We start from the raw sequence: 21,659 nt of genomic DNA on the forward strand, positions 1-21,659 counted from the left end.
TTTCCTCCTCGCCGGTGCCGTCTCCACCGTGTCCCGGCAACGGGGGGCTGGCACGGGCACCAGCGCCGAAGCCTCCGAAACCGCCGCTGGTACCGCCAACACTACCAGAAGCACCGCCGGTGCCACCAAAACCCCCGGAACCAACAAACCCACCACCACCTCCGATACCGCCGCTGCCGCCAAACCCACCGCCACCACCACCACCACCAGCAGCAGCAGCAGCAGCAGCACCGTGACCACCCAGTGGCCCCCCCCACGCCGGCCCGGCCGCGCGGGGGGTTAGCGCGGTGGGCGCGGCGGTGCCGATGGGGCCCAGCGACTGGAAGGGCGTGCGCACCGCGCCGAACGGCACGTAGCGCGGCAGTGACGGCGGCGACGGCGGCGGAGGAGGCGCGGGGGAGCGACGCACCGGCTGCGGCGACGGCGGCGGCGCGTTGGCCCGGCGGGCCGCGTGGGGGGGCGGCGGCGGCGGCAGAGGAGGGGGGGGAGGAGGAGGAGGAGGGGGAGGTGGGGGAGGAGGAGGGGGAGACGGTGACGGCACCCCGAGAGGCCTCGCCAGGCCTGGCGCCGGCGAGATCCGGTGGCGCGTCGCGCCGTACGGCGCGGCCGCGGCGGCCGGCGCCGGAAACAGGAGGCCGCCGTGGGGCCGAGGCGCCGGGTGAAATGAAGAGGGAGGAGCGGGAAGAGGAGGAGGAGGAGGCGGGAGCGGCGAGGAGGAGGAGGACGAGGAGGAGCGAGGAGCGCCGATGGAACGGGCGAGAGGCTCCGGCGAGAACCGGGCCGCCGGGGAGAGGGAGCGGCCCACGGTGGGGCCGGCAGCAGCGTGCGCGTAGCGGCCCTCCTCGTTACCTCCGCACGGCGACGCTCCTCCTCCTCCTCCACTCGTGCTGCCGTAGCCCCCGTGGATCCCGTGATCACCGTAGCCTCCGTGGGTCCCGTGGGCCCCGTGGGCCCCGTGGGCCCCGTGGATCCCGTGATCCCCGTAGCCTCCGTGGGCCCCGTGGCCCCCGTGGATCCCGTGATCCCCGTAGCCTCCGTGGGCCCCGTGGGTTCCGTGGGCCTCGTAACCCCCATGGGCCCCGTGGGCCCCGTGGGCCTCGTGGGCACCGTGGGCCCCGTGGGCCCCGTGAGCCTCATGGGTCCCGGCCGCCGGCGTCAAGAATCCGGGGTCGAGGTCCAGCATGAGCAGGTTGAGCTGCGCCACGCTCGCGTCCGTGCCAGCCGGCGCCGCGTCCCACGCACGCGGCGCCTCGCCAGCGCCCGTGCCCGCCGGGAGCCAGCCCCAGCTCTCGGGCACCGCTGCGTGGCCGCTCTGCCGCTGCTGCTGCTGCTGGTGCAGCTGGTAATGTTCCAGCTGGTACAGCTGCTGCGGCTGCTGCAGTGGCTGGTAGCGCTGGTAGTGCTCCGGTGGCGGCGGCGGCTGCTGCTGTTGGAAGGAGACCCGGGCCTCGTGCGCCGCGGGCGGCCGGTAGCCGTAGTAGCGCGCCTCTGCCGGCGCCTGCCGGGGATGCGGCGTCGCCGGCGCCGGCGAGTACCCCGGCTCGTCGTCCAGGATGTCCGTCTCCCGCAGCGCGGGGGCCCCCGTGAAGCCGCCGCCGCGCGTGCCGTTCACGTGCACCAGCGCCGGCACCGTGTAGCGACCCCCGGCGCCGGCGACTCCGCCGAAGCCTCCGCCGGGCCTGCCGACGCGGCCCGCCATGGCCGCGGGGTCGCCCCGCCGCGGCGAGGGCGGCACGCGGTCCGTGTGGTCCGTCCTGGCGGACGCCGACGAGTTCCCCGAGTCGGCGCTACGGGAGCGAGCGTGCTGCTGCTGCTGGTGCTGCTGGTGCTGCTGCTGCTGTTGGTGCGCTCCCGGCCGTCCCCCGCCGAGACTCGGCGCGCCGACGCCTGCTGTGCCGTTGTTGTTGCTGTTGCTGGTGTGGCCGGGGCCGCGTCGGTGCGGCGAGCGTGCGGTGCTGCGCACGCTGGCGTACACGCCGCCGTCCAGAGGGCCGCGCGCCCCGTCTGGGGGGCGGGGAACAGCCCGGCACTCACCATCACCACCACAAAGACAAAGATCCCCCGTATAGCCTCTAACAGACTGTTGGGGCAAGTGCTGTTAGCGAGCACCTATGAAGGACGGCACGGCACACGAGGGGGTGGGTGGCCAGCACCACGCCCGGCCGCCTTTGTCTCCCCGGTGGCGATGTTTACACACCACACCAGGTACTCATTTGACTACGCCACTGCTCACCGACCGCACAGTCTGACAAAGCTGTCCTCTGCAGTTAACAGACAGAGAACAGCACTCACTCACCACTCCACACTCACCAGTAACAACATCGCACACACCACCACGAGCTCACTCACAGTCACACGTGGCTGTCACAGCCAAACACGCAATCACCGGACACTCACGGCTCCACGCTCACCGCTAAACCACACCACCCTCACCACTCCACACTCGCATCTACACACTCCGCACCCACACAGCTGAGCAGCAGCTGCAGACAGCCACACTCACCCGCACACTCACCACTCACCCACGCGCTCGCCACTCACCCGCGCGCTCGCCACCCACCCACCCACACACTCGCTCGCCACCCACCCACCCGCACACTCGCCACTCACCCACGCGCTCGCCACTCACCCGCGCGCTCGCCACCCACCCACCCACACACTCGCTCGCCACTCACCCGCGCGCACACTCACCACCCACCCGCGCGCTCGCCACCCACCCACCCGCACAATCGCCACTCACCCACACGCTCGCCACCCACCCACCCACACACTCGCTCGCCACCCACCCACCCGCACACTCGCCACTCACCCACACGCTCGCCACTCACCCGCGCGCTCGCCACCCACCCACCCACACACTCGCTCGCCACCCACCCACCCACACACTCGCTCGCCACCCACCCACCCGCACAATCGCCACTCACCCACACGCTCGCCACCCACCCACCCACACACTCGCTCGCCACCCACCCACCCGCACACTCGCTCGCCACTCACCCGCGCGCACACTCACCACCCACCCACCCACGCGCTCGCCACCCACCCACCCACACACTCGCTCGCCACCCACCCACCCGCACACTCGCCACTCACCCACACGCTCGCCACTCACCCGCGCGCTCGCCACCCACCCACCCGCACACTCGCTCGCCACCCACCCGCCCGCCACTCACCCACACGCTCGCTCGCCACTCACCCGCGCGCACACTCACCACCCACCCGCGCGCTCGCCACCCACCCACCCACACACTCGCTCGCCACCCACCCACCCGCACACTCGCCACTCACCCACACGCTCGCCACCCACCCACACGCTCGCCACCCACCCACACGCTCGCCACCCACCCACCCACACACTCGCTCGCCACTCACCCACACGCTCGCCACTCACCCACACGCTCGCCACCCACCCACACGCTCGCCACCCACCCACCCGCACACTCGCTCGCCACCCACCCGCCCGCCACTCACCCACACGCTCGCCACCCACCCACCCACACACTCGCTCGCCACTCACCCACACGCTCGCCACTCACCCACACGCTCGCCACCCACCCACCCACACACTCGCTCGCCACTCACCCGCGCGCACACTCGCCACCCACCCACCCACGCGCTCGCCACCCACCCACCCACACACTCGCTCGCCACCCACCCACCCGCACACTCGCCTCCCACCCAAGCGCTCGCCACCCACCCACCCGCACACTCGCCACCCACCCACCCGCACACTCGCCACCCACCCACGCGCTCGCCACCCACCCACGCGCTCGCCACCCACCCACACACTCGCTCGCCACCCACCCACCCACACACTCGCCACCCACCCACACACTCGCTCGCCACCCACTCGCCACCCACACACACACACACTCGCCACCCACCCACACACTCGCCACCCACCCACACACTCGCCACCCACCCACACGCTCGCCACTCACCCACACGCAGCAGGAGCAGCAGCAGCAGGAACTCTCAGCTGGGCACCGCGGTTGTTCGCGTCCCACAAACCACGACCCCACCAGTGGGGTCGTCGCTCCTCACCGCAACCCCCTTTACCACGACTCCCTTCACCGCGACCCCCTTCACCGCGACCCCCCGGTGCACGGGGCTGGTGAGGCCGGAACAGGGCACCAGCTCCGGCCACAACACGAACCGCCACCACCGCCGCGAACACCACCGCCGGACGGACACTCGCACGCGGTGTGAACGTGAACCCAACCACTGCTCCTGCTGCCCCGAGCACTCTCCCCCCACCCCCTCCCACCGCTCCCAACTCCCTTCGCCCACCCACCACCACGACCCCCCCGTTTTGCAAGGCTATTTATTCCCTGGGGCTATTAATAGCTACAATTACGGGGCTCCCCTTCGGGGCGGCAGCAGCAGCAGCGGCAGCTGAGATTGTTTGCGCCACTCGCCACGAAAGCTGGGAGCTGCCAGGACACGGGCGGATCCAGCGTGTGTGGGTCAAGGTGTGTTCCCGGGGTCAGGGTTCGAGGCCATGGTGCTAGGGTCAGGGGTCATGATGCTAGGGTTCGGGCCATGGGTCACGGTGCTGGGGTCAGAGTTGTGGTGTTGGGGCGAGTTATCCGGTTAGTGCCGCTAGCGAGCGTCGATGAAGGCCGGCACGGCACGCGTCTTTGCCTCCCGAGTGGCGATCTGTCCACACCGGACGCCATGGACTCATTTGAGGCCGAGTCGACCTAGGGGTGGCCCAGGGCCGGTTCAGATATTTCGTCACCGGCGTTGACCGTGAGAGGGAATCGAACTCGGGTGGCCAGGTTCGTAGGCTAATCACTGCGCCACCACTCCCCCCCCCTCCACACACACACACAAACGACCCGGGTTCGATTCCCACTCACGGCCAATGCCAGTGACGATTATCTGAACCGGTCCTGGGCCTCCGCTAGGTCGTCTCAGCCTCAAATGAGTACCTGGCGCAGTGTGTAAACATCGCCACTGGGGAGACAAAGGCGGTCGGGCGTGGTTCTCGCCACCCACCCCCTCGTGTGTCGTTCTGGCCTTCATAGGTGCTCGCTAACAGCACTTGCCCCTACATTCTGTTAAGGCTGTACGGGGGATCTTTGTCTCTGTAGTTCCCGTGAGGGTGAATGAGCCCCACAGTTCTTCCCAGGCCACACGGCGGCACTGTCCTTGTCTACTCCACAACAGTTCTGGCTTCAGGGGCAGCTAAATACGACTCTCATCACGGTCGCTTGGCTGAAATGTCCGTAAAATAAATATAGAAAAATGTTCAGCCGCGGTTTAAAAATGTACCAAGGCTCAGCAAGCACACACACACACACACAAGATCCCCCGTGTAGCCTTAACAGACTGTAGGGGCAAGTGCTGTTAGCGAGTAGCACCTATGAAGGCCGGAACGGTACACGAGGGGGTGGGTGGCCAACACCATGCCCGGCCGCCTTTGTCTCCCCAGTGGCGATGATTTTACACACCGCACCAGGTACTCATTTGAGGCTGAGTCGACCTAGGGGAGGAGGCCCAGGACCGGTTCAGATAATCGTCACCGGTGTCGACTGTGAGCGGGAATCGAACCCGGGTCGCCGGGTACACAGCGCAACGCGCTAACCGCTACACGACCGCTCCCCACACACACACAAATGTATGGACACACACAAATGTATGGACACACACAAATGTATGGACACACACACACATACACACACACACAAATGTATGGACACACACACACACGAGAAAACCAGGGGTCAATCAATTGCTTGACACGGCCATCATGAACCTTCTAAAATAAAAGAAAAATCACCCACACCCAGGGCTTGAACCCAGCACATCTCAGCAGTACTGGCTCAATGTCCCGGACATGACCATCATCAACTCCCCCCCACCCCATTGCGAGCCAGCGAGGAACACCGCTAGGAGGGCACGGGTTGTTGTTTGGCTGGAGTCGTAGGGAAGACCACGGGGATTGAGGGGGGAGCGGGCGGTGGGTGGGTGGGTTGGTGGGGGAGGCTCAGGAATGGCTTGTGGAGGAATGTGCGAAGCGGGGTTGGGGGTATGTGGGGGTAGTAGGGGGGGGGGGCTGAAAGGCGACCCACACCCCCCAAACCCCTGTGGTGCATCTCTTCCGTCACGGCTACACGCAACAGACACATGGCCCAGCTCCCTCCCTCCACTAACGCGTGTTACACACGTGTGTGTCAGTGTGTGTGTGTCAGTGTGTGTGTGTGTGTCAGTGTGTGTGTCAGTGTGTGTGTGTGTCAGTGTGTGTGTCAGTGTGTGTGTCAGTGTGTGTCAGTGTGTGTGTGTCAGTGTGTGTGTGTGTCGGTGTGTGTGTGTGTCAGTGTGTGTGTGTGTCAGTGTGTGTGTGTCAGTGTGTGTGTCAGTGTGTGTGTCAGTATGTGGCTCAAGGTGCACATAGCTTGGCACAAGCGTCGTGGTGACGTCACCGCCACTTAGTGGCGAATGGCGGTTGTTGTTGTGTGAGCGGTAGTGTAGCGGTCAGCGCTACGTTGCGAACCCGGCGACCCAAGTTCGATTCACGCATGCGTCCAACACCGGTTACGATTATCTGAACCAGTCCTGGGCCTACCCTAGGTCGACTCAGCCTAAAATGAGTACCTGGTGCGGTGTGTAAACATCGCCACTGGGGAAACAAAGGCGGCCGGGTGTGGTGTTGGCCACCCATCCCCTCGTGTGCCGCGTCGGCCTTCATAGGTGCTGCTACTCGCTAACAGCACTTGCTCCAACAGTCCATTAGAGGCTATATGGGGGATCTTTGCCTTTTTGTTGTGTGCACGTGCGCGGGGGAGTGGTGGCGCAGTGGTTAGCGCCGCGCTGGCTTACGCACCCGGCGGAGACCCGAGTTTGATTCCCCCGCGCTCACGACCGATGATAGTGACAGCAAATATTTGAACTAGTTTCGAGTCTCCCCTAGGTCGACCCGGCCTCAAACGAGCACCTGGTGCGATGTGTAAACATCGCCACTGGGGAGACAAAGGCGGCCGTGCGTGGTGCTATCCACAACGCCGTCTCTTGTGCAGTATCAGCCTTAAAACGTGCTCGTTATGACAGCACTTGCCCCAGCAGTCGGCTAAGTGTACCATGGTGTACATGTCTGTATGTGTGTGTGCATGTAAATGGATGTCTCCATGTTGCTGTGTCTCCGTGTCCCCCCGAGTCTCCCGCATCTCCGTGACTCCCCATGTCCCCGTGGTGTCTCCCCCCGGCGTCTCCCCCGCCGTGTCTCCCCGCGGCGTGTCCCCCCGGTGTCTCCCCCCGGCGTCTCCCTCGTGGTGTCCCCGCTGTGTCTCCCCCCGGTGTCTACCCCCGGTGTCTCCCCCGCCGTGTCTCCCCCCGGTGTCTCCCCCCGGTGTCTCCCCCCGGTGTCTCCCCCCGGTGTCTCCCCCGCTGTGTCTCCCCCCGGTGTCTACCCCCAGTGTCTCCCCCGCCGTGTCTCCACGGTGTCTCCCCCGCCGTGTCTCCCCCCGGTGTCTCCCCCCGGTGTCTCCCCCGCCGTGTCTCCCCGCGGCGTGTCCCCCCGGTGTCTCCCCCCGGTGTCTACCCCCAGTGTCTCCCCCCGGTGTCTCCCCGCTGTCTCCCCGTGGTGTCTCCCTGCCGTGTCTCCCCGCCGTGTCTCCCCGCCGTGTCTCCCCACGGTGTCTCCCCCCGGTGTCTCCCCGCTGTCTCCCCGTCGTGTCTCCCTGCCGTGTCTCCCCGTGGTGTCTCCCCCCGGTGTCTCCCCGCTGTCTCCCCGTCGTGTCTCCCTGCCGTGTCTCCCCGCCGTGTCTCCCTGCGGTGTCTCCCCGTGGTGTCTCCCCCCGGTGTCTCCCCGCTGTCTCCCCGTCGTGTCTCCCTGCCGTGTCTCCCCGCCGTGTCTCCCTGCGGTGTCTCCCCGTGGTGTCTCCCCTCGGTGTCTCCCCGCTGTCTCCCCGTGGTGTCTCCCCCCGGTGTCTCCCCGCTGTCTCCCCGTGGTGTCTCCCCCCGGTGTCTCCCCGTGGTGTCTCCCCGTGGTGTCTCCCCGTGGTGTCTCCCCGTGGTGTCTCCCCCCGGTGTCTCCCCGTGGTGTCTCCCCCCGCTGTCTCCCCGTGGTGTCTCCCCGTGGTGTCTCCCCGTGGTGTCTCCCCGTGGTGTCTCCCCCCGGTGTCTCCCCGTGGTGTCTCCCCGTGGTGTCTCCCCCCGCTGTCTCCCCGTGGTGTCTCCCCCCGGTGTCTCCCCCCGGTGTCTCCCCGCTGTCTCCCCGTGGTGTCTCCCCGTGGTGTCTCCCCGTGGTGTCTCCCCCCGGTGTCTCCCCGTGGTGTCTCCCCGTGGTGTCTCCCCGTGGTGTCTCCCCGTGGTGTCTCCCCGCTGTCTCCCCGTGGTGTCTCCCCATGGTGTCTCCCCCCGGTGTCTCCCCGCCGTGTCTCCCCGCGGTGTCTCCCTGCCCCCCGTGTCTCACCGCTGTCTCTGTGCGCGTTCACGAAGCTCTCGTAGGAGTCCCAGCGGACGAGCGGGTCCGACGATCCGTAGCGCACTCGCACCCCGGGCCCGTTCGGCAGCTCCACGCAGTCTGAGACGTGGGGGTCACGGGGTCAGGGTTCGACATTCAGCGTCTCATCAGTGGGGTCAGGCTCGCGGGATCAATGTAGCCTGGCACGAGTTAATCACTGGCAAGGCCTCCTCTCTCTCTATACGAGACCGGGTAAGGGGTTGTCGTGGTTCACCACTTAAAAAAAAAAAACTTTGATAGACAACAACAACAACGACAACACCAACCCAATCATTGGCGCCGTATCGGAGAACACAAGCACCACCAAATCATCAGACTATCCTCCCTCCTCCACCCTCCCCGCTACCCCCCCCCCAACACACACGCAAGAGTCGAGCGTCCCGCCAGGCCGGAGGAGCGAGCGAGAGCGGTCGCGATGCAAAGCGGCACGTCAGCTGAAGATGAAATTAGCTCTCACTGTCAGCCGTGACTTCCACGGACGTGATTAACGATGGGGCGGAGGGGGGGCAGAGGGGGGGGGGGGGGAGAAGGGACCTTTACCGGCGGGCGCCAACCTCTTCGAAGCCGTGGGCCCCAAGTGGTAAAAGTTTGAAAAAAAAATTCACCAAGCGAGCGAACGAGCGAGCTGCTGATGAGACACTGGATGTCGAAACCGGACCAGAGAAGGAAGGTCGTGTGGCTGATGGCATGTTCAAAAGAGATATATATACACACAGACACACACACTTTTCTGTCTTACGTGGAGGGACGCGTGTGCGTGTGCGCGCGTGCGTGTGCATGTGTGTGCGTGCATGTGTGTGCGTGCATGTGTGCGTGCGTGTGTGCGTGTGTGCGCGTGCATGTGTGTGTGCGTGCGTGTTTGCGTGTGTGTGCGTGCGTGTGTGTGCGTGTGGAACTTGTTCCGCACCGTGCGTAGCCAGCCGTGCTAATCGGCGGTGCGGGGGAAGGACAACAAACTAAACGCAAAGAGCAGCTCTGAAGGGGCGAGTTTGTCCAGTCTAGATGATGATGATTTTAAAATGGCATAATCTCCCAATGGCTTCCTAACATCGGACGGCAGGAGCGTTCCAGACGGCCGCAGGAGCCGCGCGCCTGGAAGTGCGCCAGCCACAAGGACGAGCGCGGTCGGAGTGGCCGATGGTTTTACGGCGGCGGCGGTAGCGCGTGGCCCGGTGACTGGGAGCGAGCTCTGGTGTTGAGCGAGAGGAGGCATCGTCGCGGCCTTCGTGGCCTTCGTGGGTCCCCAGGAAGGCCACCGGGGGCCTGACGGCCGGGGGGGGGGGGGACCCGCGGCCCGAAGCGACGGTCCGACGTTTCGTTCCGCGTGCTGCGAGCTCCGTCGGGAAAGCGAACGTTGAGTTGGTCCACCAGGGCGGGTCTGCAATACGGCGGCGAGGTGGTGGAGGTGGTGGTGGTGGAGCGGGGTGAGGTGGTGGCGGTGGTGGAGGTGGGGGAGGTGGTGAGGGTGGAGGTGGGGGTAGAGGTGGGGGAGGTGGTGAGGGTGGAGGTGGTGAGGGTAGAGGTGGTGGTGGAGCGGTGGTGGAGGATGTGGTGGTGGTGGATGGTAGTGGTGAGGGTGGAGGTGGAGGTGGTGGTGGAGCGGTGGTGGAGGATGTGGTGGTGGTGGGTGGTAGTGGTGAGGGTTGAGGTGGTGGAGCGGTGGTGGAGGATGTGGTGGTGGTGGGTGGTAGTGGTAAGGGTGGTGTTGGTGAGGGTGGAGGTAGAGGTGGTGGTGAGGGTGGTGGAGGTGGTGAGGGTAGAGGTGGTGGTGGTGGTGGAGGTGGTGGTGGTGAGGGTGGTGGTGGGGGTCTATTCCGGGCTTCTCGCCGCGGGCGATGACGCCGCGAGGGGGTGGCCGTCGCCCCCCCCGCCCCCCCCCCGCCCCGCCCCCCCCCCCCGCCCCCCCTCCACCCCCCCGCCCCCCCGCCGGGTCGCATTCACTCGGGGCAGCGAAATTCAGCCGCCCAGGGCCAGCGGGGGTCACACCACGCACGCACGTGGTGTGTGCGTGTGTGTGTGGTGTGTGTGTGTAGGTGTGTGTGTGTAGGTGTGTGCGTGTGGGTGTGTGTGTGTGTGTAGGTGTGTGTGTGTGTAGGTGTGTGTGTAGGTGTGTGTGTAGGTGTGTGTGTAGGTGTGTGTGTGTGTGCGTGTGGGTGTGTGTGTGCGGGTGTGTGTGTGCGTGTGGGTGTGTGGGTGTGTGTGGTGTGTGTGTGTGTAGGTGTGTGTGTGTGTGTGCGTAGCTGTCAAATGCATGCGTGCGTGCGTCCCCACATGTGCACGTGGTGTGTGTGTGTGCGTAGGTGTCATATGCATGCGTGCGTGCATCTCCACATGTGCACGTGTGCGTGTGTGCACGTGTGTGTGTGTGCACGTGTGCGCGTGTGTACATAGGTGTGTGTGTACGTGTGTGGCGGTCAACGCGCTGCGCTGTGAACCCGGTGATGCGGGTTCGATTCCCGCTCACGGCCAACACCGGTGACGATTATCTGAACCGGTCCTGGGCCTCCCCTAGGTCGACTCGGCCTCAAATTAGTACCTGGTGCGGTGTGTAAACATCACCACTGGGGGAGACAAAGGCGGCTGGGCGTGGTGCTGGCCACCCACCCCCTCGTGTGCCGTTCCGGCCTTCATAGGTGCTCGCTAACAGCACTTGCCCCAACAGTCTGTTGAGACTACACGGGGGGGGAGTGGATCTTTGTCTTTGTGGCGGCAGTGCCCAGGGTGGGCCCCGCTCTCCGCGCGGCTCCACCAAACAAGGGAGCGCGCCGCCGTGACCCCCGTGACCCCCGCGGGCACCGATTTGGAGATGACCAACGCAGGGCGTCCGGATATCTCCTCGCACGCACGTACGCACACACACACACGCACACACACGTACGCGTGTGTACGTGTGTGTGTGGGGAGCGGTAGTGTAGCGGTTATTGCCCTGGTGAACTCGGGTCACGAGCCTGGTGACCCGAGTTCGATTTTACCGCTCACGACCAACACCCAGTGACTCTCATCTGCACCGGGCCTGGGCCTCCCCTAGGTCGACTCAGCCTCAAATGAGTACCTGGTGTCGTGCGTAAAAACATCGCCATTTGGGAGACAAAGGCGGTCGTGCGTGGTGCTGGCCACCCACCCCCCCCGTGTGCCGTTCTGGCCTTCATAGGTGCTCGCTAACAGGGCTTGCCCCAACAGTCTTAAGGCTATACGGGGGATCTTTGTCTTTGTGTGCAGAGGAGGCTCGTAAAGGACGCTGCTGCTACTGGGCTACATTTGGAGGCAGTCGCCCTCCAACAACAGCGGAGGGCAGAAGAGCGACGCTCACAACAACGAGTAGAACGCCGGGTGGCTAAAACGCAGCGAGTTGGCACAGTGGGGAGCACAGGTGGTGCATCGGCCGGTCATCTCAGCCAGTCGACCCATGGCACCACCTGGGTCTGTCCCGTGACCTCCTGCCAGCGGGCGTTCGACATTTCACGTGGCCTTAAAGTGCACCTAGCCTGGCACGAGCGCCGCGGTGACATCAACGTCACTTTGTGCGAATGGTGGCTGTTGTGGTTGTGTGTGTACGTGGTGTGTAGTTTGTGTGTGTACGTGGTGTGTGTGTGTTGTGTATGTAGTGTGTGTGTACATGTTGTGTGTACGTGGTGTGTGTGTGTGTGTACGTGGTGTGTGTGTGTACGTGGTGTGTGTGTGTGTGTGTGTACGTGGTGTGTGTGTGTACGTGGTGTGTGTGTGTTGTGTATGTAGTGTGTGTGTACGTGGTGTGTGTGTGTGTGTGTACGTGATGTGTGTGTGTGCGTGTACGTGATGTGTGTGTGTGTGTACGTGGTGTGTCGTGTACGTGGTGTGTCGTGTACGTGGTGTGTGTGTGTGTGTACGTGGTGTGTGTGTGTACGTGATGTGTGTGTGTGCGTGTACGTGATGTGTGTCGTGTACGTGGTGTGTCGTGTACGTGGTGTGTGTGTGTGTGTACGTGGTGTGTGTGTGTGTGTACGTGGTGTGTGTGTGTGTGTACGTGGTGTGTGTGTGTGTGTACGTGGTGTGTGTGTACGTGGTGTGTGTGTGTGTACGTGGTGTGTGTGTGTGTACGTGTGTGTACGTGGTGTGTGTGTGTGTACGTGGTGTGTGTGTGTACGTACGTGGTGTGTGTGTGTACGTGGTCTGTGTGTGTGTGTACGTGGTGTGTGTGTGTGTGTGTACGTGGTGTGTGTGTGTGTGTACGTGGTGTGTGTGTGTGTGTACGTGGTGTGTGTGTGTGTACGTGGTGTGTGTGTGTGTACGTGGTGTGTGTGTGTGTGTACGTGGTGTGTGTGTGTACGTGGTGTGTGTGTGTACGTGGTGTGTGTGTGTGTACGTGGTGTGTGTGTGTGTACGTGGTGTGTGTGTGTACGTACGTGGTGTGTGTGTGTACGTGGTGTGTGTGTGTGTGTACGTGGTGTGTGTGTGTGTACGTGGTGTGTGTGTGTGTACGTGGTGTGTGTGTGTACGTGATGTGTGTGTGTGTGTACGTGATGTGTGTGTGTGTGTACGTGGTGTGTGTGTGTACGTGGTGTGTGTGTGTACGTGGTGTGTGTGTGTTGTGTACGTGGTGTGTGTGTGTACGTGGTGTGTGTGTGTACGTGGTGTGTGTGTGTACGTGGTGTGTGTGTGTACGTGGTGTGTTGTGTACGTGGTGTGTGTGTGTACGTGGTGTGTGTGTGTACGTGGTGTGTTGTGTACGTGGTGTGTGTGTGTACGTGGTGTGTGTGTGTACGTGGTGTGTGTGTGTACGTGGTGTGTTGTGTACGTGGTGTGTGTGTGTACGTGGTGTGTGTGTGTACGTGGTGTGTGTGTTGTGTACGTGGTGTGTGTGTGTGTGTGTACGTGGTGTGTGTCACCCACAAACCCACCTTTGGACGACTCTGGCCTCGTGGACAGCTTGAACTCCACCTTTCCTTGCTGTGGGAACCTCTCATCTGCCGCAGAGAACACACACACAAAGACAAAGACCCCCGTGTAGCCTTTAACAGACTATTGGGGCAAGTGCCGTTATCGAGCACCTATGAAGGCCGGCACGGCACACGAGGGGGTGGGCGGCCAACACCACGCCCGCCCACCTTTGTCTCCCCAGTGCTAATGTTTACCGCACGAGGTATTAATTTAAGGCCGAGTCGATCTAGGGGAGGCCCAGGACGGAGGTTCAGTTTTTCACCGTGACTGGTATTGGACGAGAGCGGGAATTGAACTCGGATCGCCGGGGTCGTAGCGCGGCGCGCTAACCACTGCGCCACCACTCCCTACACGCACGCACGCACGGAGCGGTGTGTCCGTGCACACGATGACCAGACTTGGTGGTGGTGGTGGTGGAAATGTTGGTCGTGGTGGCAACGGTTGTGCCGATTGTAGTGGCGGCGGGCTGTCAACACCGGGCAGTACAATCGCGGTTCTCTATCGATTATCTGCCGGTCATTATCAGTTGGCCCGCGGTAGATTATCGGTTCGCTACTGGTTAATGATCGTATCTCTCTTCTTGGTTCTTTCGGTAAAGTCACGTAGAAGGGAACTAATAAAATAGTAAATAATAAAGCATAAAAAATGTATTTTATTATTTCCCTTCTACGTGACTTTACCGAAAGAACCAAGAAGATGAATCCCTGCAGTCACGAAAGCTTTAAATCGAAATATCGTATCTCTACTGGTTAATTATCGATTCCCTACTGGTTTGTTATCGATTCCCTACTGAATTTCGATTTAAAGCTTTCGTGACTGCAGGGATTCATCTTCTTGGTTCTATCGGTAAAGTCACGTAGAATGGAAATAGTAAAATAATAAAAATAAAACATAATAAAATAATTCTCACGACGTTTCGGCCACGACGCAAGCAGCCGTTGTGGCCGAAACGTCGTGAGAATTATTTTATTATGTTTTTTAAATTATTTTATTATTTCCATTCTACGTGACTTTACCGAAAGAACCAAGAAGATGAATCCCTACTGGTTCTCCTTCCGGTCCCTCCGCCCCCCCCCATGGTGGGGTCCCGTGGCGAGGGGGGAGGGGGAGGGGGTGGGGGAGGGGCTCCGCTCCGTACCGGTGTTTGCGTGATCCAGTTCGTGTTTTGCGAAGCAGAGCGGCAGGCCCTGCACGGCCCCTGTGTGGAACTGGACTCGGAAGACCTCGTCCCGGCCCGCACTGCCAAACCGCTTGTGGTAGCACTTCACCTGGACACGCACGGCCACACAGACGCCACATCCTCGTCATCATCGTCATCATCATCGTCGTCATCCTCGTCGTCATCCTCGTCGTCATCCTCATCATCATCGTTGTCATCATCATCGTTGTTATCATCATCGTCATCATAATTGTCGTCGTTATCCTCATCATCATCGTTGCTATCATCATCATCATGTTTATCATCATCGTCATCATCTACGTCGTCATCCTCATCGTTATCATGATCATCCTTGTCATCATCATCGTTATTATCATCATCATCGTTATCATCATCAGCAGCAGCAGCAGCAGTTGCCGCATGCAGCAGCAGCAGCAGCAGCAGCTATGATCTCTCCACTGCTGTGTGAAGGTCTCACAGCACTCTCCCACACAGCCTGTGCGCGTGTGGTGCAGTGTGCGCGTGTGCGCGTGTGCGCCTGTGCGCGTGTGGTGCAGTGTGCGTCATGTGAAGTAGAATAACGAGAACCGCAGTGCCCGGAGAACACCCGGGGGCGGGGGGGGGGCATGGCGAGGGGGGAGTGCCAGGGGGTCGGGGTGTGGTGGTTCTCACCAGGATGTCCCCTTTGAGCATGAGCGCCGGCTGGATGCCGATGCAGAGCTGATCGGTGCTCCCTTGCCGCACGTCGCTGCACACAGCGCAGAGGGCGGGCACACAGCGCTGAGTCCAGTCTCACACAATCCAGCCTGGTTAAACCTAGGATGGATCGTAGGCAGGCCAGCCTAAATGTTTTTAAATGACCGTGGCCGAGAAGACCCGAAGCTTCGTGCGGAGCGACAGAGCAGGTAGCTTCCACACAGCGTTACGAAGCCGATGAAAAGATAATGCCGCTCGACTAATTCGGAGTGAGATCTCTGCTGTTAAACCGGAGCCGGTCGTGAGCACACTGCACAGGCATGGAAAACTCTCAACTATCTCCACAACTGCCCTATCACCAATTGGGAGTTGTAGGGGTGGAGTGTCTGATGGTAAAAATACCCAGGCAGGTGTTTAGTTTTGGTGGGGCTGCTGGTAAGGCCCCACCTCTTAGTGGCATGCTCCAGGTTCAGCAGCAGTGCCTCCAACTCCTCTTCTGAGTGAGTAGCAATCACCAGATCATCGGCATACGTAACATGGTTGACCAATAGGGAGCCATCCCTTCATCGCACCCAGGCATTAATCAATCTCACATAAAATTTGTACCAGATGGAAATTCCTCCGGTACAGCTATCGAAGGCATCACGAACTACGTGGTCGAAATTGATGTTAAATAATGTGGGAGCCAGAGGACATCCCTGTCGCACCCCAAGGTGAACAGCGAATGGCTCCAACTCCCGGCCACGTAGTTTTACCCGGGCCTGCTCAACATGATTGTGAGCAGAGAGTCAGGGACTCCGAAAGCATGAAGAACAACCCAGAGCCCAGGCCTACTGATGGTTTCAGTAGGCCTGGGAAATAACTAAAGCAGAGATGTAGGTCTTGTGGGAATTCCTTACACCTCTGCTGTAGCAGACGGACATAAAATAATGGCATCTGTCCAGGACCGCAAACACACACACACGTGGACACACACGCAGACACATGGACGCACACACGTGGGGACACACACGCAGACTCATGGACACACACACACGTGGACACACACGCAGACACATGGACGCACACACACGTGGACACACACACACCCACGCGTGCATGCGCGGCTGCATTCGTGCTCAGACCATCGGCCGTTGCTGAAGAACTGGTCACGTGGTGTGCGCCAATCGCTACGATTCAGCTCACAGTTCTGGCCGTTTGCTGTCTAATCTGGGGCTAGATGCGGCTGCGGGAGTGTGTTCTTTGACGACGCTGAAACTATCGGAATTGGCATGGATAGAGAGGAATGAGCAGCTAAGAGGATTGCAGAAAAGCTATGTAAGCTCTGTAAATATTGTTTTATTTTACCAGGTAAGGTCCCTCTGAGCTACGTAGCTCTTTCTAACAAGCGACTTGGCCACGAATGATCGGATCAACGGAATAGCTCATCGTCGTCGTCGCGTGGAAATCTACGGCAACCAAATACTCCGAACGCGTGTTACGTCGATTATCAAATGTGGAGTGGAAAAACGGAGGACCCGGAGAAAAATCCACGCGACCACGGGGAGAGAGACATTCAAATTCCAAATATACAGCAGCAGGCGTCAGGGTCGGGATGGAACCCACGACCTCCTGTATACCAGGCGAGGTAGTTAACATCTCCTACCCACCGTGATGATGATGATGAGAGACACACACACAAATTCCAAATATACAGCAGCAGGCGTCAGGGTTGGGATCGAACCCACAAACTCCTGAAGACCAGGCGAGGTGGTTAACATCTCCTAGCCACTGTGATGACGATGATGATGAGAGAAATAAATGCAAACTCCAAATATACAGCAGCAGGTGTCAGGGTCGGGATCGAACCCACGACCTCCTGTAGACCAGGCGAGGTGGTTAACATCTCCTAGCCAAGTGATGATGAGAGAGAGAGAGAGATACACAAACTCCAAATATACAGCAGCAGGCGTCAGGGTCGGGATCGAACCCGCGACCTCCTGTACACCAGGCGAGGTGGTTAACATCTCCTAGCCACCGCGGGTGAGGGTGTGCGTCGTACTCACTAGACTCCCGAGGTGCACACAAGCTGCATGCCCTGGTACACCTTGATGAAGAGGCAGCAGCAATCTGTGTGGCACGGGGGAGGGGTGGGGGGCGGGGGGGGGGGGCAGGAGGGGGGTTAGCGGGCACAACCAGGACGCCGCCGCGGCACCAATCAGAGTCAGCTCCCAACCGTCGTGGACCAATCAGAATCAGCTCCCAACCGTCGTGGACCAGTCAAAATCAGCTCCCAACCGTCGTGGACCAATCAGAATCAGCTCCCAACCGTCGTGGACCAGTCAGAATCAGCTCCCAACCGTCGTGGACCAATCAGAATCAGCTCCCAACCATCGTGGACCAATCAGAATCAGCTCTTAACCGTCGTGGACCAATCAGAATCAGCTCCCAACCGTCGTGGACCAGTCAGAATCAGCTCCCAACCGTCGTGGACCAATCAGAATCAGCTCCCAACCGTCGTGGACCAATCAGAATCAGCTCCCAACCGTCGTGGACCAATCAGAATCAGCTCCCAACCGTCGTGGACCAATCAGAATCAGCTCCCAACCGTCCTGGACCAATCAGAGTCGGCTCCCAACCGTCGTGGACCAATCAGAATCAGCTCCCAACTGTCGTGGACCAATCAGAGTCAGTTCCCAACCACCGTGGACCAATCAGAGTCAGCTCCCAACCGTCGTAGACCAATCAGAGTGAGCTCCCAACCGTCGTGGACCAATCAGAGTCAGCTCCCAACCGTCGTAGACCAATCGGAGTGAGCTCCCAACCGTCGTGGACCAATCAGAGTCAGCTCCCAACCGTCGTAGACCAATCGGAGTGAGCTCCCAACCGTCGTGGACCAATCAGAGTCGGCTCCCAACCGTCGTGGACCAATCAGAATCACCAATCATAGTCGGCTCCCAACCGTCGTGGACCAATCAGAATCAGCTCACAACCGTCGTGGACCAATCAGAGTCGGCTCCCAACCGTCGTGGACCAATCAGAATCAGCTCCCAACCGTCGTGGACCAATCAGAGTCGGCTCCCAACCGTCGTGGACCAATCAGAGTCGGCTCCCAACCGTCGTGGACCAATCAGAGTCAACTGTGCCAGCAGCAGCAGCTGTAGCTACAGCAGCAGCAGCAGCTACAGCAGCAGCAGCAGCAGCTACAGCAGCTGTGTCAGCAGCAGCAGCTGTGCCAGCACCAGTAGCAGCAGCAGCAGTAGCAGCAGCAGCAGTAGCAGCAGCAGCAGCAGCTGTGTCAGCAGCAGCAGCAGTAGCAGCAGCAGCAGCTACAGCTGCAGCAGCTACAGCAGCAGCAGCTACAGCAGCAGCAGCTACAGCAGCAGCAGCTACAGCAGCAGCAGCTACAGCAGCAGCAGCTACAGCAGCAGCAGCTGTGTCAGCAGTAGCAGCTGTGCCAGCAGCAGTAGCAGCAGCAGCTGTGCCAGCAGCAGCAACAACAGCTGCTGCTGCTGACACAGCAGCAGCAGCTGTGTCAGCAGCAGCAGCTGTGCCAGCAGCAGCAGCAGCAGCAGCTGTGCCAGCAACAGCAGCAGCAGCAGCTGTGCCAGCAGCAGCAGCAGCAGCAGCTGTGTCAGCAGCGGCGGCTGTGCCAGCAGCCAGCGGAGCTACCGAGGTTTGCGTCATAGCTGGAGACGCCGCTGATGAGGACGTGGTGGAGGAAGAGGGGAGCGCTGTTCATCTTGATGACGCCCGCCAGCAGCTGGCCAAAGTAGTTGACGTACCTGGTGGGGGGGGGGGGGGGGGAGATAGGTGGTGGTGGAGGTGGAGTGGGGGGCAGAGTTGAGATAAGAGCAGGTGGGGGGGGGGGGGGGTGCACGGCCTCTGAGCATTCCACAAAAGCCATCAGCAGCTCTGAGGAACTGCATTGCGATTCTTCTTGTCACTGTCGAAATCGTCGAGTTTCTCGTCTCACATCTTCTTGTTGCATTTGGTCACGTGCAGTTTGCCGTTCTCTGCGTGCTGTGCATGTGGTGTCCCCCTGTGTGTTCCCTCGCTGTGTGTTTCACCCCATTTCCACCTGATGATGAGCGCTTGTGTTGCGTTCGAAACGTCGTGATTGATTTTAATTTAATTTATTTAAATTTTATTTTGATAATTGTTTTTTTACCCTTTTATCTGGCAACAAAACTGACACCATGTGAGACTAGGCTCTAATGCTTACCCCGAGCTCTCATACTCTGATGATGCATTGTCTTTGAGTTGTGCGCCTATTGGCGTCATCTGGTCCAACACCATGTGAGACTAGGCTCTAAGGAAAGCTGTATCGGGTGTGGACCAATCAACTTCAAGGACAGCGCATACATTATCAGAGTTATGTTTTTTGTTTGCATTATGACTGCAGGTATTGTGGTCTATGCAAGCATGACTCCTCGTAAAAAAGGTGTCAGTTTTGTTGCCAGATAAAAGGGTAAAAAACCAATTATCATATTTTTTACTGGCAAATGAGGTACCAATGATGTAAATTTTATTGTATTTCTACACACGTGACTTTACAGAAAAAACCAATGAGTACAATGTCTGCAGTCACGAAAGCTTCAATCCGAGATTTGTTTTGAGCAAATGTGACCGGACCGACGGCAGCAGCGAAGCAGTGGATGGCCAAAATGTGTTGGAATCGGTTTCGTGCCGATGAGAGCTCATCAGCACGGCGTGGTCGCCAATGGCTGTACCGTTGAAATGCGGTATTTTTTCTGAAAGACTCAGGATTTTTCTGTTGCGCGCAGTCACTTGAAGATGTTTCTTGTTCATGTTTTTGTTTTGTTGCGGTTGCACCCGAGTCAAGAGCTGCATGGCTCACAGGGTTATACCAAATACATGAAACCGAACACTGAAACTGTGCTGCGGCGAGGTTTTGAAGGAGCTGCCACCGGTCGTGACGGCCCGACCCGTGCCAGATCCACGTCCTCTGTTTGGGTCTCGCTCTGCGCCGCGAGAGGTGGCGGTGGCGGTGCGTGGAGGCCTCCGATCCAGCAGTGAGTAAACACACGGGTCGCGGTGATGACGGCGGTGATGGTGGTGGCGGCGGCAAAGATGAATCCAGCGATGATGACAAAACGTTGGATGGTGTTGATGACTGTAAGAGTGACGAGGGCGATGATGACGATGATGATGTATCTGACGACGACGATGATGATGATGTATGTGACGATGATGATGATGATGTATATGATGATGTATGTGACGATGATGATGTATATGATGATGATGTATGTGACGACGATGATGATGATGCATGTGACGATGATGATAATGCATGTGACGATGATGGCGATGATGATGTATGTGACGACCTTGATAATGATGATGATGGAATGTGACGACGACGACGATGATGTACGTGACGACGATGATGATGATGTACGTGACGACGATGATGATGGTGATGATGTATGTGACGACCTTGATAATGATGATGATGGAATGTGACGACGACGACGATGATGTACGTGACGACGATGATGATGATGTACGTGACGACGATGATGATGGTGATGTATGTGACGATGATGATGGTGATGATGTATGTGACGACCTTGATAATGATGATGATGGTATGTGACGACGACGACGATGATGTCACCTCTGCTGGGAGGGGTGGGACACGGGCAGCGCTTTGTCCTCGTAGAACTTCCTCATGGCGAACGTGTCCAGCGCCTGCTCAGCGCTGCAGCAACCAGAACCACCACCACAACCACCACGTGGTTACACAACCACCACGTGGTTACACAACAACCACCACGACCACCACAACCACCACCACGTGGTTACACAACAACCACCACAACCACAACCACCACAACCACCACGTGGTTACACAACAACCACCACAACCACCACCACGTGGTTACACAACCACCACCACAACCACCACCACGTGGTTACACAACCACCACCACAACCACCACGTGGTTACACAACAACCACCACCACGTGGTTACACAACAACCACCACAACCACCACAACCACCACCACGTGGTTACACAACCACCACCACAACCACCACGTGGTTACACAACAACCACCACCACGTGGTTACACAACAACTACCACAACCACCACCACGTGGTTACACAACAACCACCACAACCACCACAATCACTACCACGTGGTTACACAACAACCACCACAACCACCACCATCACTACCACCGTGGTTATGCAACAACCACCACAACCACCACAACCACCAAGGGGTGGGGTTGGAGTGGGGTGGAGTGGGGTGGAGTGGGGTGGGGTGAGATGGAGTGGAGTGGGGTGGAGTGGGGTGGAGTGGGGTGGGGTAGGGTGGAGTGGGGTGGAGTGAGGTGGGGTGGAGCGGGGTGGGGTGGGGTTGGGGTGGAGTGGGGTGGGGTTGGGGTGGAGTGGGGTGGGGTTGGG

General features: G+C 59.9%; 1 protein-coding gene across 4 annotated transcripts in view; it reads right to left on the reverse strand.

The window, feature by feature from the left end:
- Window positions 1-21,659, reverse strand: part of LOC144951460 (tensin-3-like) — a 91,869-nt gene that overhangs the window by 45,263 nt on the left and 24,947 nt on the right. For 3 of the 4 annotated variants that reach the window (XM_078881742.1, XM_078881741.1, XM_078881740.1), the window contains exons 10-17: window positions 20,863-20,946; window positions 18,891-19,003; window positions 17,285-17,348; window positions 15,216-15,291; window positions 14,523-14,652; window positions 13,345-13,410; window positions 8,417-8,527; window positions 850-2,004 (exon numbers count right to left, since the gene is read on the reverse strand). In XM_078881742.1, the coding sequence (XP_078737868.1) occupies window positions 850-2,004; window positions 8,417-8,527; window positions 13,345-13,410; window positions 14,523-14,652; window positions 15,216-15,291; window positions 17,285-17,348; window positions 18,891-19,003; window positions 20,863-20,946 (1,799 nt within the window). The remainder of the gene's footprint in view (window positions 1-849; window positions 2,005-8,416; window positions 8,528-13,344; window positions 13,411-14,522; window positions 14,653-15,215; window positions 15,292-17,284; window positions 17,349-18,890; window positions 19,004-20,862; window positions 20,947-21,659) is intronic. The other variant, XM_078881743.1, reaches the window with a different exon arrangement.

This window comes from Lampetra fluviatilis, chromosome 62, assembly GCF_964198595.1.
Source record: "Lampetra fluviatilis chromosome 62, kcLamFluv1.1, whole genome shotgun sequence".
NCBI lineage: Eukaryota > Metazoa > Chordata > Hyperoartia > Petromyzontiformes > Petromyzontidae > Lampetra > Lampetra fluviatilis.